Raw genomic sequence first — 13,112 nt, 5'->3', positions numbered from 1 at the left:
CATGTTACAGACATGAATCAGACTAGATGGTCCCCCAAGACAGCTTCCAAAGCAGAAAGCTTTTGATTCGAACCCTTCTATTTTCTGAAGTAAGTTTTCCATCACTTTGTTCATTTTTGTCACTATATCTGTCATCTGTCCAACTTCTCCATATTCTTTTAATATTTTAAAATCTAATATGCACAGAAACAGCTTCGCACAATATTAAATGAAGACTCGTTAATTCAGAGTAAGCTGGAAAAGTCATGACCCACTGAGTAAAAAATCAGAGTGAAAAGTATTTTCAATTTTTAAAATTATGTCTATCGCAAAGGACTACTTAAGGGATGTTAATAAATAAAATGCGAAAGTTAATGAAAGATGAATTACAATAACTTTATGGGACTTTATGCTTTCAAAATATTGTTCCATGTGTTGTTTTATTTTGCCAATTTTATTCAAAATGTAATCTATAGGTAACAGATCATCCAACCTAAACCAAAAAGTCTCGAATTATCCTGCTAAACCTGAACTTTTAATTCAATAAGAATTACATATAATTATTCTAAGTCTGCATCAGAGCAGTCTGAATGAACGAGGGTGTGCTCTATTGTAGCTATAATAAACCTGACGACTTTATGGCCATATTCTAGCCCAGAGTGTCACTCCCATCTACCCATTAGTAATAAATACTATTTCTCCACACAGGAACTTTTGTCATAACAGAGTATCCCACGTTAAAGAAATTTCACCAAGTAAATTATCTTAAATCTCAATACCATAGAAATGTTTGATCCGATAAATGAGCTAAGAGTTCATCAGACCCTCGAAAAACACTTGCTTTGCTTTAAAATAAGCCTCAATAAACAGCATATCCCAAGATACTGAGGACCTAACATGTCATAGAAATTATCACCTTTCTGTTCAGAAAAAAAAAAAAAAATCACAGTTGATCCAATTAATTCTTTTTAAAAATGGAACTAAATCAACACTTGTAGAAACCTAGACACAAACCCCTCTCCTTTGAGGAAACTGTGGCCCTGAGAGTGTCTACAAACACTTTCCTCTTAAACCTGCAGTTGGAGTCAGGACAATTTATTGTCTTTCCACAATGGTCAGAATTGCCTAGTGCCTTCACCTACCTTAAAAAGTCTTAAAATGTTAGCCACCATGATGGACACGGAGCTCGCAGCAGCACCTATGACGCCAGAAATCTTGTCGGGCTTGGTGAAAATGGGTGGATCTCCATTAGCACACTTCACGTCAGAAGCATCTTTCTCTATCAAAGCCTGCACGAACGTTAGTGACTGCTCCAAAGCGTAGGTGTCCCTGGAGCAGGTGTCGAGGATCCGGACACCCAGAGTGATATTGGAGAGGAGATCAGGGTCCTTATTAATCTGGTCAATTGCATAAAGCATGGCCTCCAATCTGTGGATCCCTTTTTCCTTCTTCAGCTCCCCACAAGGCACCCCTCTCTCTCCCTTTGCGTGGACAGGAAAGAGACCTCCCAAAATGATGTCCCCGTCCACTCGTATGGAATGGGCATACTCTTGGCTGTGAGTCCTTTGCATCATCGTGAGGATCCAGTAGAACTTGGCAGTCAGGAGGAAGAAACAAGGACAAGAAGCTGATCGCTTTCCCTCGAATACCATTTTCTCCACAGGTGGTGTTGCAATCCAAGACCCAAAGTTTATTCTTGCCACAGAAGAAGGGGGACCACCTGAGGCTGTACCTTCTGGAGGCTACCATCAGGGCCCATGGGGAAAAGGCTCTGTGGGTTTCAGCAGGTGTTCTTGATTTGAATGTCACAGTGAATTTCCATCAGACCCCAAGGTTCAATTTTATTTCCATATAAAGTCAACTTGCCTGGAATGATGCAAAAATTAGAGTAACAGCTGAGGTTCTGATGTTGGGATGAGGTCACCAATTCACATCCTTGAAGTCAGCCCTGTAGCAGAATTATTCCTGGGAGGGCGGAAGGAAAAAAAGAAAGGGTTCAGTTCAAAGGGTCTACATTTTTCATATTTTAAGCCCTGTTTGCACCGACCTCTTTTTTATTGTTTAATTTTCCCTATTCAGTAAGAAACTGATTCTTTTTTCCCCTTATGATTTTGAACACCTGGCTGCACTACATCTAAACAGAGAGATTGATGACACTTTTGGAGCAAGGGAAACAGAAACGTATCAGAAACTAGGTTGATTCTCCCAAATCAGAAAACATTTTTATGTACCATTTCATTTCAATAAATCCAATTTCTGTGAAGGTAAATATCCTGAGATTGATGGCATTAGTTCTTTTCAAATCTGTTTTTACTTTTTACAGCTGTCTGAATTTAGCATTTAAATTTCGTCCACAAAATCAGAATGAAAGGCTATTTTCTGTGATGTATTCAACAAGCCAGTCATCTGTTAATGACATTTTTTGGTGCCTCAGATTTCCCAATGGGAAAAAGTGATTATTCAATCACAAAAAAAAAAAAAAAGAGAGAGAAAGGAATCCACCCAAGGAGCCCAAAATGTATAAGTTTTAGAGCTTGTGAAAAGATTAAACATAGAATGTCAGCTATTTTGTGTAAATTATCTTATTGTTCTCTGGTAACAAAAAAATGACTTGAAAATTAAACACATAGGGTAGGTTATGTGTGAAAATACTCCTATTACCATTGGCAGAGTTTCCTATTAATTTTCGGGGTGGAAGCAACGGGTATGCTTACAGTTCTGAAGCAAACACTTCTTGATCCTAGAATCACTAGAGCAAATCAGAGCTGGAGGTCTATTGAAGAGTTTCTTAATTTTCTCTGACTCAGTGGAGAAAACAGTTATTTCATCAAGACTAGAAATAACCTAGAGTGAAAACATCTACAAGCAAATCTATAGGAAAATTTGATTCTAGGACCTTCACTGTTAAAGAATGCCACGAGGTTTAACTGAAAACAAGAACTGACTTCACATAAGGGAATCTGATGTTTGAAATGCACATGCAGTTAAGAAAATTAACAGCACCAATGTATTTTGGTAGGGTAGTTAATCTAATTTTCATTTCTCACCTATTTATACATATGGGTTTGAAACCTGAAATTTGGACAATTCTCCTCTACCCTAGCCAACCAACATCTGGTTGTGCTTTCCATTCACTTGTTCAATTTCCAGTTCATAAAATTTTCATTCCTCCCCAACCCAAAGGAAAGGATGGTGCCTCTCTAGAGGCCAACTGAACACATGTCCAAAAGCCTTCAGAGAAAGCTGCACTTTTTTCACTTTTAGATGCGGAAAGGGGGCTTGTTGTAGCCCACTGCCTGGGATTTCTGAGTATACACCTGGAGCACACCCAGAAATACAGTCAATGGCCCAGTCTGCTGGGACACTTCTCATCTGCCTATGACAAGCATTTCCTGCCTCCTGGCATATGCTGAATTTCCCATATTCGGCCTCAAAATATTTCGTCCTTTTCTGATTTTTCTCACGACTTGCCTAATATTCCATCACACGTGATTCTCTTAGCAGCTGCTTCTCCCTCAGAAAATCTGTGATTTGGCAACAGCCTGACCTCAGGCATTCCACGAAAGGAAACACTTAGAAAGTTAACTCGACCTTCTGTATGAAACCATTTAAGTGATGGACCATGGATTACACCAACCACCCAGTAAGGGAAGGAGGATTGTGCTTTACAGTTTCAGGAGGAAGACCAGTTAGAAGACAGTAAAATCTCATTAACTCTGACGACTAATTCAGAGCTTGTGACCAAGTCCACAGGGCCGGGCTGACCCTGAGCATATCCTTTCTGCAGAGCACAGAATGAATGGATACTTGAAGGAGAAATGATGAAGGGGAAAAGGAAGGGGACATGCCGTTCTTCAAGCCACCTCCCAAGTACGTAAAACACTTCAGAGAATAAATGGTTTTCAATTATAGACGACCATAAACTCAGGCCATCTGTTAATTACAAACCATCCTTACCTATGCTACTCACGTGGCATTAACCTAGCTCCACTTTTTGTACAGCCCTGGAAGTAGTAAAATTGAGTTTCTTTTAAAGGTATTCATGTCTGCAATAAAATTTAGTCTTTTTAGCATCTCATAGGTCTGTTTAGAGCTTTAAGTTAGGGAAAGATTGGGGAATAAATAACAGAGAGACAGGAGTTAGTTTTGTTTAGTGGATGAACGCACTTAAATGGAAAACAAGAGGTGCCATTTTGGTTGGTATTTACTGGGCAGTTTACTTGGATTTTTTGCTTAAATTTCCTCCTTTGCAACACAGAATTAAAGGCACATAACCTCTCTGAAGCTCGGTTTTCTTGTCTGTAAAGGGGTGCCAGAACCTGCCACATGGCACACACGGAAAGAGCGGTAGCTGGCACGGAGTAAGTACTCGCTAAACAGGAGCTATCGTTGCTAATCTAGTCTGCAACTCATTTTCCACTAAAGCAGAGCAACTTTTTCCATATTTGCCCAGTTGGTGAGATTGTTACTGAAAATTGTTGTCACTTTAAAAGTAAAATCAGAGCTACATACAAAATGTTGAAATACAGCAGTTATTTCAAAATCTGATACATTGTCATAAAAATCACACTCTTGATGACTGGAAGGCTTAGTTTCCCTTTAAAATTCTAAGGAAAAATATATTTGAAAGTTTCTAGAAAACTACGTAGAATCTGGTGGCATCGCATAATCTTGCATGGCCTAATCTTGCTCTTGGGCAATTCTTGTGAGCTTTAATCTAAACTCATCCTAGGGCTTCCCTGGTGGCGCAGTGGTTGAGAATCCGCCTGCCGATGCAGGAGACACGGGTTCGTGCCCTGGTCCGGGAAGATCCCACATGCCGCGGAGCAACTAAGCCCGTGAGCCATGGCCGCTGAGCCTGTGCGTCCGGAGCCTGTGCTCCGCAACGGGAGAGGCCACAACAGTGAGAGGCCCGCACACCGCAAAAAAAATAAAAAATAAAAATAAAAAAATAAACTCATCCTAGTCGGCGTCAATGAATTTTAACAAAATGACCTTTTTGTGCCATTGAGCCAGACAGCTCTATTTCGTGTTCTGTGCTTGATTTTAAATCAGTTTTTCTTTCAAACTGACCTTCCTCTGGGCTTTGATAGAAACCTCGCCTGAGTTGATGGACTTCTTCAAGGAGGCGTGAGGTCCACACTCCTGAAAGCAACCTCTGAGGGGAGAAGACACCTTCCACTATTTCTGAGCCCTTAGGCGGAGGGCTTCCAGGAAGCTTAACCATTAAATGCTAGTGCAGCCCTTCCTGTTCATTCATTCCCTCCCAGCTGGTCCTAAGTACAGGGTCAATGGGTACCTTGTCGATCGTTAGCACTTCCATTACCCACTTCCGTGGCTGGGTCTGCTGGGGAGCAGGACCCCCAAGCTGGGACATGAGTCTGTGGCTCCCTCACAGGCTCTAGCTATTTCCTGAAAGGCCAGAAATATGGACAGCTCCTCAAGGGCCAGGGCCCTGAATTCTGCTTCTTTTTACTTTCTAGGTACCTTCTCTGAACCAAAGTCTCAAGCACCTAACTGAGGAACTCACTGAATTTTCATACACCAATCATTAGGTCTTGTGTAAATGAGACAAAAAGGCTCCAAGAGGTTGAGGATGGCCCAGAGCCCTCAGCTAGTAAATGGCACCACGGTCAAAGTCCTCAGGACCTCCAGGTGGGTCCTGCCTTTTGAGAAAGCCCCCAGAGCTGCAGAGACTGACTAGAACAACACAGGCAAGGGAGAAGGCCCTGCCCCTCCACTGAAATCTTTCAGAAATGTGCATATCTTTGAAAGTTAGTTTTGTTTTTTTTTGTGTGGTACGCGGGCCTCTCACTGTCGTGGCCTCTCCCGTTGCGGAGCACAGGCTCCGGACGCGCAGGCTCAGCGGCCATGGCTCACGGGCCCAGTCGCTCTGCGGCACGTGGGATCTTCCCGGACCGGGGCACGAACCCGTGTCCCCTGCATCGGCAGGCGGACTCCCAACCACTGCGCCACCAGGGAAGCCCTGAAAGTTAGTTTTTTAAGAAAGATAATGAACTAATTAGGAGGGGACAATCGGAGGGCATTTCCAGGGCAGGGTGATTTCTGAAAGTTTCAACGAGTTGACAATATCAAACATAGTTTGTCCAAACCCCTCTGCTTCAAATCAGGTTTCCCTGCCAGCCTGACACCGGTGAGAACAAACCCCCCAAGCCACGTGGGATCTATCTGGGTCTGTCACCAGGTCTTCCTCCAGCAACTTGGCAAGTGCTTTTAAGACACAGTATGGTAAAATCCTTACAGGAATAGCAATAGCCAAGAATTGTAATCGTTTTCTCAGAAAAAAAGGCCAAACAGCCTCCCTCTGCTGTATTCCATTCAGCTCTTTAACAAAAAGGTTAAGCTGAATATTGTCGTCAATTCACAAAATTGCAAATCCGGCTTTTTCTCTTGAAACAGCCCACGTTTGCAGCTCTTTTTGGTTGCTTTAGAAAATGCATCATATTTGTTTATCATCTCCTATGCCACCACAGGTATGCACAGCCCTGGAATCTTGGTGGGGACAGAATGAGGACAGGCTAGACAGAGACTCCCCTGGCAAGAGAGGCCTGGAATTGGATCCTTGTCTGACAGTCGCTGGCTGGTGACACTGAGCATGTCACTTCACCTCTGTGTGCTTCCATTTCCTCATCTGTGAAATGAGTGAGATGGACCATATAATCTCTAAGGTGTCTTCCAGCTTCCTGTTCTGAGGTTCTATTATGTAATGATAAGGGAATATGAGATTATGCTCAAAACACCAGAGCAAGGCTTTGCCAACTGAACACAATAACGATTTTGTTTGCAAGCTGAGTGGCTTTTCCCCATCCGTAAGAGAGGGTTGTAAAAGCTCTCCTCTACAAGCAGGCCCCATATTAAGAAAATCTGATACATGAGAAGCTCAATTTACTAAACAGATAAATTAGAAGGTGATTATTTGCATTACAAAAGAATTCACCACGGGTTTCCTTTAAATAGCTAAATCCCCTGTGCATTTCAAATGCAATCTGAGATTTTTTTTTTTTTAAAAAAGAGGCAAAAAAATGCAATTTGATTTAGAATTCAATTTGCACCATTTTTTTCAATAACACAGCTATTGCATAAAAAGACCACATTTAAAGTAATGAGAAGCCACTTTTATAGCATGTATCATCTAAGAAGAGGGAAAGGGGCTGAAACAAACATTTACTGAATGCTACAGCATGCCTGGAGCACGTTATCTCATTTGCATTACAAGATACACCGATGAGGTTGGTATCACGGCCCCCATTGGGGATATAAGGAACCTAAAAACAGAAAGATGATTATATGAATGTGTCTAAAATCTTGGGCCCGAACTCAAATGCACGACTGTGCTATGTTCTTTCCCTTACCCCACACCCCTTGGGTGCAGCAGACCATGAAGAATGTCAAGCTGACCCTGATTTGATGATGTGGACTGTGAGGGTAGCATCCTAGGTTCTGAGAAGTACCCCCCAGTACTCACTCCATGGCACTGGGCAAGTCACTTAACCTGGGATCAGTTTCTTTGTTTCTAAACTGAGGAATGATTTCTGGCCACCTCCTAGGGTTGCGAAACGAAATGACATATGTCCAAGTACTTTATAAACTGGCAAGTGCTATAAGAATGTACAGGGAAACTATCGTTTAACAATCAGTCCCATTGAGACTTCCCTAGTGGTGCAGTGGTTAAGAATCCATCTGCCAATACAGGGGACACGGGTTCAATCCCTGGTCTGGGAAGATCCCACATGCCGTGGAGCAACTAAACCCATGTACCACAACTACTGAGCCGGCGCTCTAGAGCCCACGAGCCACAACTACTGAGCCCGTGTGCCACAACTACTGAAGCCCACGTGCCGGGGGGCCTGTGCTCAACAACAAGAGAAGCCACCGCAATGAGAAGCCTGTGCACCGCAACGAAGAGTAGCTCTCACTCACCGCAACTGGAGAAAGCCAGTGCGCAGCAATGAAGACCCAACTCAGCCAAAAACAAATAAATAAATTTATTTTAAAAAATCAGTCCTACAATTCAAATATTTTACTGGTGTACTGTGCTTAGAAGACCCTAAAAAAACACTTTCCCCATCACACACAGGGCTGGTTAAACCTCAACAAGTCATGCGTCCAAGAAATCAAAGGAACTCAAGGGAAAACTGGAAAGAAGGACACAAGAGGAAAAGTCAATGGAAATCAACATCTGGCTGGAAAGCTGAAGTTCACGGACACTTGGAGCACCCAAAGGGCTATTCTGAAGAAAGTGGTGACAAGATATTCTTCTGTAGTGAGAAGAGAACAATAGGACGCCTTCCTAAGTTGTACGCAGGATAAGATGCAGAGCTTCTATCACTACTGCTCATTACTACTAGAAAAGTTAGCCAATAAACAGCCAGAAGATTTCTATCTGCAGGGAAACCCTTGCCTGGAAAAGTATGTGCTCAATAATTTGCACACACTCCTCTTCAGCCTCTCCTACATCTTCCCACTTCTGCGCACCTGCTCCCTCCTCCTCCAGACCTGGATCTCCCCCCTCCCTCAGGGCTGATGTGTCCTACAGGTCACAACCGCTAAGACCTGGTTTCCTGTTACCGTGGCCCTCCCCAGGGAGTGAGTAAATTCATCAACAGGTATCACAACCTGAAGATGCATTACTGTCATCCCCCAACTGGAACATCTGCATTTATAAAACCATTTCCAGGAGATCCATAATTTCTTTAACAAAGAAATGTCTCTAATAGTGGTTAAGACTGGCACTGTAACAAACAAAGCCGGGAGTTATCATAAGTCAGGAGCCTCTCAAATCCATCCCACAGCAATGCCCCCCACTCAGAAGGCAGGTCCTGGGTGAAAAATGCATCATGCTCGAGGTCCTCAGTCCGTGGGTGACTTCATCACAAGTTGTCCAAGTACCAAGTAGAAATGAAGATCAAACCAAAGAACTCTCTGAGAGAAGGAAGGAAGGAAGGAAAAAAGAAGGGAGGGAGGGAGGGAGAAGAAGGAAGGAAGGAAGGAAGGAAGGGAGGGAGGGAGGGAGGGAGGGAGGGAGGGAGGGAGGGAGGGAAGAAGATAGTTCAAATATAAATTTCTAGCAGACAGAAGACCCCCCTTGGGATGGAAACATTATAATCCAGCTGGCTCTCCGTTCATATCCTTTCCTCCCATACAACATGGGGTGGCTGTCCCCCCTGAGCAAACTACATGAGTGAGTTTGGTGTTGTCCAATCAGGTTCTATCAAGAAAACAGCAACAGTTTCCTGAACCTTCAAAAGCCAGCTTATTTGACAGACATCGAGATATGGCCAGATCTTTGCTCTGGGTCCAGCTAAGAGATAAATCCATGCAACCATTTCTTTTTAAGACACTGAGACAGGGCAACCCCATTCCCTGGACTAAAGAAAAGTCCTCTTTCTGTTGAGTATTCTAACTACAGGAGGAAGACCGTGAGAAAGGAACTTGGAAGGAAAAAAGCACTGCTACCACGAGCACATGTATACAGTGTTCTGTGCCTCATGCCCTGAAGACAGCGAAATGCTCTTACACAATGATTGGCACTAGATGTTGCCAAAGTGAACGTCTGCGGGTTGTTTGCTGCATAAATACCAATTAAACAAGCCCTGCTGCAGCTTCAACCTGCCCAGCCAACTTTGAAAAGAGCACATCTCTCCAGACCTCTAACTTTCTCCTGCACTCATTGGAGCTCAACTCTTCCTTTAATCTATTCCTTTTGAATTTAGATGTTTTTTAGCATTATTAAGTAGTAATAATTTGTAAAAGGAGCAGGAGGGCAAAACTAGCTAGCACACACCAAGTAGAACAAATGGAGCCTAAGTAACAGTACAGAGCTGTGTTCTCAGCATCTTCTTTATTCTGGATAAATCCTCTCTTGGGGAGCCTCCCCTCACCTATTTCTCCCCATATCCCTGATTTAAAAGCAAGAATTCTTTGTCTTTATCTCAAGTGTGATATAACCTGTAGTTGACTCTGAAATGGGAAAATTGCATTTAAAAAGCTTACTTCGTCTTCCCTGATGGGTAAGGCTTTTCAAAATTATCAAACCACATATTTTCAAGAAACAGGCAATGAACTCCACACAGCTGGTTCTGTCTCCGACAGAGATCTTTGAGGACATTAGTCACAAGCAAGGGACCAAGGTACACTAAAGTGGTTTCTGTAGCCATTTGCAATTACTGACAAACAATTTCATAACGGAAAATGGAAATTATAGTCAAGTGCAATAAACTGTTTATCCAAGATCTACCTGCTGGTGGCTCTTTTTTCTTTCTTTCAAGCAAAATACCAGCTATCATCGGAATGCATTTCTCCCGTTTACGATTTTCCTTATCGATATCTCCACCACCAACCCTGTTTTCCAGTTCTGACGTTGGCAGGATTTGTATTCAGCCGCGGTCGTGGCCGAGACGGTAGTGTATTCTTGGATGTTTGCGAGACTCCCACGCCGTCAGGTCTGTGGGAAAGGATCACCCCCCAAATGGCAAATAGGGCATTTCCTCCTCGGGCGGGACTCGCTCCGGGGACTGAGGGTTTGGGGCTTCTGCAGCTGGCGGGTGAGTCTATTTTCACCCCTGCCCTCCCGGGCGCGCAGACACCCTCTGATCCCGGGCCCCGGGGGAAACAATTCTTCAGGGAAGCGTCGGGGGCGCCGTCTTGCGCAATTGGCTGACTCGCACACCCCTCCGCATTTCATGTGCACCGAGGAAGAGTGTCAGACGGGGTTTTGGGGGGCGGGGGACTCTGTTACATTTTCACCAACTGTACGAACCTCAGAGGATCTCCGAGCTGTTTGGCGGAGCCCCTGGGCTCGCTCTCGGCGCGGCTCAGAGGGTTCTCCGCCTCTGCCTCTATCTCAGCCCGCAGCCACTCACCCCGCCCCCGCTCCCCTGTTCCCCGCCGCATCTTCCTTTTTCTTCTCTGTTCCTTCGTCTGTTGAACCCCGGCTCCGGGTAGAGCCAGAGCCTTAGGAGAAGTAGCCGCTTCCTCTTGCCTTTCCCGCGCCGCCGGGGTATTCTGGCGCCGCCCCAGTCCCCCGGCGCGCCCGGGGATCCGGGCTCCGCACGCTGCGGGGCAGGGAGCGCCTCCGCCCCCGCCGCACCTGGCCGCCGCGAGCGCCCACACCCCGCGCGGGTCCCAGCCAAACTGGGGCCACGCTGGCCGCAGGTGCTCCGGAGGCGCTGTCGGGGGCATTGCCTTTGTCGTTTAAACTCAAGACCCCCGAGACCATTACTCCTCCTCCCACCCCCAGCAGGACACGGAACTCCAGTGTGTTTTCCTGAAAGCCGCAAAAGGGGGGCGCAGAAACCCCAACCTCGCCGGGCTAACTCGGGGAACGCAAGCTCAGGCATACCACACGTACGCTGTGTGGGGATGTGGGGTCTCGAGAACCCCCAAACCACCCAGCTTCCCCCGCGACCCCCATCTTCCCTAGATCCTGCTTAGACATTCATCCAGCCCCACGCTCAGGAAGGCGGGGGTTACCCCAACTCGTCCCGGAAGCCTCTAACTTCGGAAATCCCTCCCGTTAGATTCGCGGAACGGAGGTACCTCGTCATCTCGGCGGGGCAAGTCCGGATTCCGCCAGGGCAGGTCCAGGAGGTCACACGGGGCAGGCAATCCGCGGAAGGAGCGCTTTACAATCCTGCCGCCGCACGCCCCATCCGAGCACCCTAGGCGCGCCTGCCCCTTCCCGTCACCCTTCAGTCTCCCATTCGCCGACTAAACTTTTGGGGGACCACGTCTCCAAGCCCTGGGAGTTCCATGCTAAGCCTGCGTCTTTTCTGAACCTCCTCACTGGAATGTAATCATGGGAAGATAAGAGGGGTGGCTGCCTTGTTCTTTGCAACGTAAAATCAACAGACACCCAATCAAGCTCCGATGCCCGGCCAGCCCCTCGCCCCCTGGTGCCCACTCTCCCTCGCCTCCCATTCCCGTCACCTTCGCCCACCAGTTCTCTCCCGGACTCCGGGTGTGCAAGGCCATCTACTTGTGCCCAGGAAAAGCAAATCACTAAAGTGATCTGGGAAGGAACGGTGCACCTGGCTGTCCACTGAACGGTCTTAGGGAAGAAAACGGAAAGGGGAGTCAAAACGGGGGAATTCTCTCTTTTCCTCAAGCACAGCCTTTGGGGAGAGTTCGGGGGTGGGGGCTTCTTTTGCCTGTGGTTCGGCACTTGCTCTTCTCTTTTCCTCTCTCCGCTGCTCGGCGAGCCTTACCCTGCTCCCCACAGAGGGCGCGGTGAGGAAGCCCGCGGGGGGCCCGCAGCTCCATGTCAGCGCCGCCGCCGCCGCCGCCGCTCGAGGCGAGCACCGCGGCCGCACTTGTGGCTGGTCTCGGGGCCGAGGGGGCTGAGCTGGCCCAGCCGGCGCCAGGTCTCTTCCATGTGAATAACAAATACTCCCACCGGCGGCAGCGATTGGCCTGCGCCCGGCGCCTCCAGATCCTCCGCCCGCGGCCATTCACCCGGCGCGGTGCGGGGAGCCGCGGCCGGGATCGCGCCCGGGATCGCCAATCGCTTCGCGCCAACCAGTCACTTCGGGAAGCAGGAGGAGGAACCCCGAGGGGCGGGAGCCCCTGGATTTCGGATTTCGGTGTCTCGGTTCTGACCGGGTGCGGGCAGGGAGAGGGACACTCGACCGGCGGCGGATTCCCCTCCGCGCTACATCAGCCCTCAGCGATGCGGGGACCAGAAATGTCAATAGTTTTGATTTTAAAAATCACTGCATCCGCCCCGCCCCCGACAAAAAAAAAGGGAGGACCCAAAGACTGGGGGTGGGGCGGGGAGGGTATAGGAAGAAGTGCGGGCGGCTGTAAGTAGGAATAAGGCTGTGAAGGAGAGGAGCGCCTCCGACTGCCAGACGAGCCCGGGACACGCGCGGGAAGCGCAGCGCGAAGTCCACCCGGAGCACGTAGTCGGGACCACGAGCCCGGGGCTCGCCTTCGTGAGCAGTGGGTCACGAGAAGGGTCACCATGAAGAATACACGGTAGACGGCACGTGTCCCGCCCCACGTTTTCTTGTTGGGGATGCTCAAAGTAAAGCCTTGAGCTGCGCGCTTCCCCTGCAAAGTTTGCTCGCGCCGCGCTACCGCTCGGCCATTTATCTTTTGCCCCGCGGCACCAG

At 47.2% G+C, this 13,112-nt stretch overlaps 1 protein-coding gene across 5 annotated transcripts in view; it reads right to left on the bottom strand.

The window, feature by feature from the left end:
- Positions 1-12,683, bottom strand: part of GRM8 (glutamate metabotropic receptor 8) — a 785,529-nt gene extending 772,846 nt beyond the window's left edge. Inside the window, exons 1-2 of one of the 5 annotated variants that reach the window (XM_059074201.2) lie at positions 12,207-12,683; positions 1,122-1,944 (exon numbers count right to left, since the gene is read on the bottom strand). In XM_059074201.2, the coding sequence (XP_058930184.1) occupies positions 1,122-1,631 (510 nt within the window). In that variant the 5' untranslated portion in view covers positions 1,632-1,944; positions 12,207-12,683. Of the gene's footprint in view, positions 1-1,121; positions 1,945-10,237; positions 10,702-11,538; positions 11,808-12,206 lie in introns of those variants that run through there. The other 4 variants (XM_067042260.1, XM_067042258.1, XM_067042257.1 and 1 more) reach the window with 4 other exon arrangements.
- Between the last annotated feature and the right edge of the window lie 429 nt (positions 12,684-13,112).

Source organism: Kogia breviceps, chromosome 9 (assembly GCF_026419965.1).
Source record: "Kogia breviceps isolate mKogBre1 chromosome 9, mKogBre1 haplotype 1, whole genome shotgun sequence".
In the NCBI taxonomy this organism is placed as follows: domain Eukaryota; kingdom Metazoa; phylum Chordata; class Mammalia; order Artiodactyla; family Physeteridae; genus Kogia; species Kogia breviceps.
Note: the sequence above shows the minus strand (reverse complement) of the source record. Positions and strands in the feature narration are given on the sequence as shown.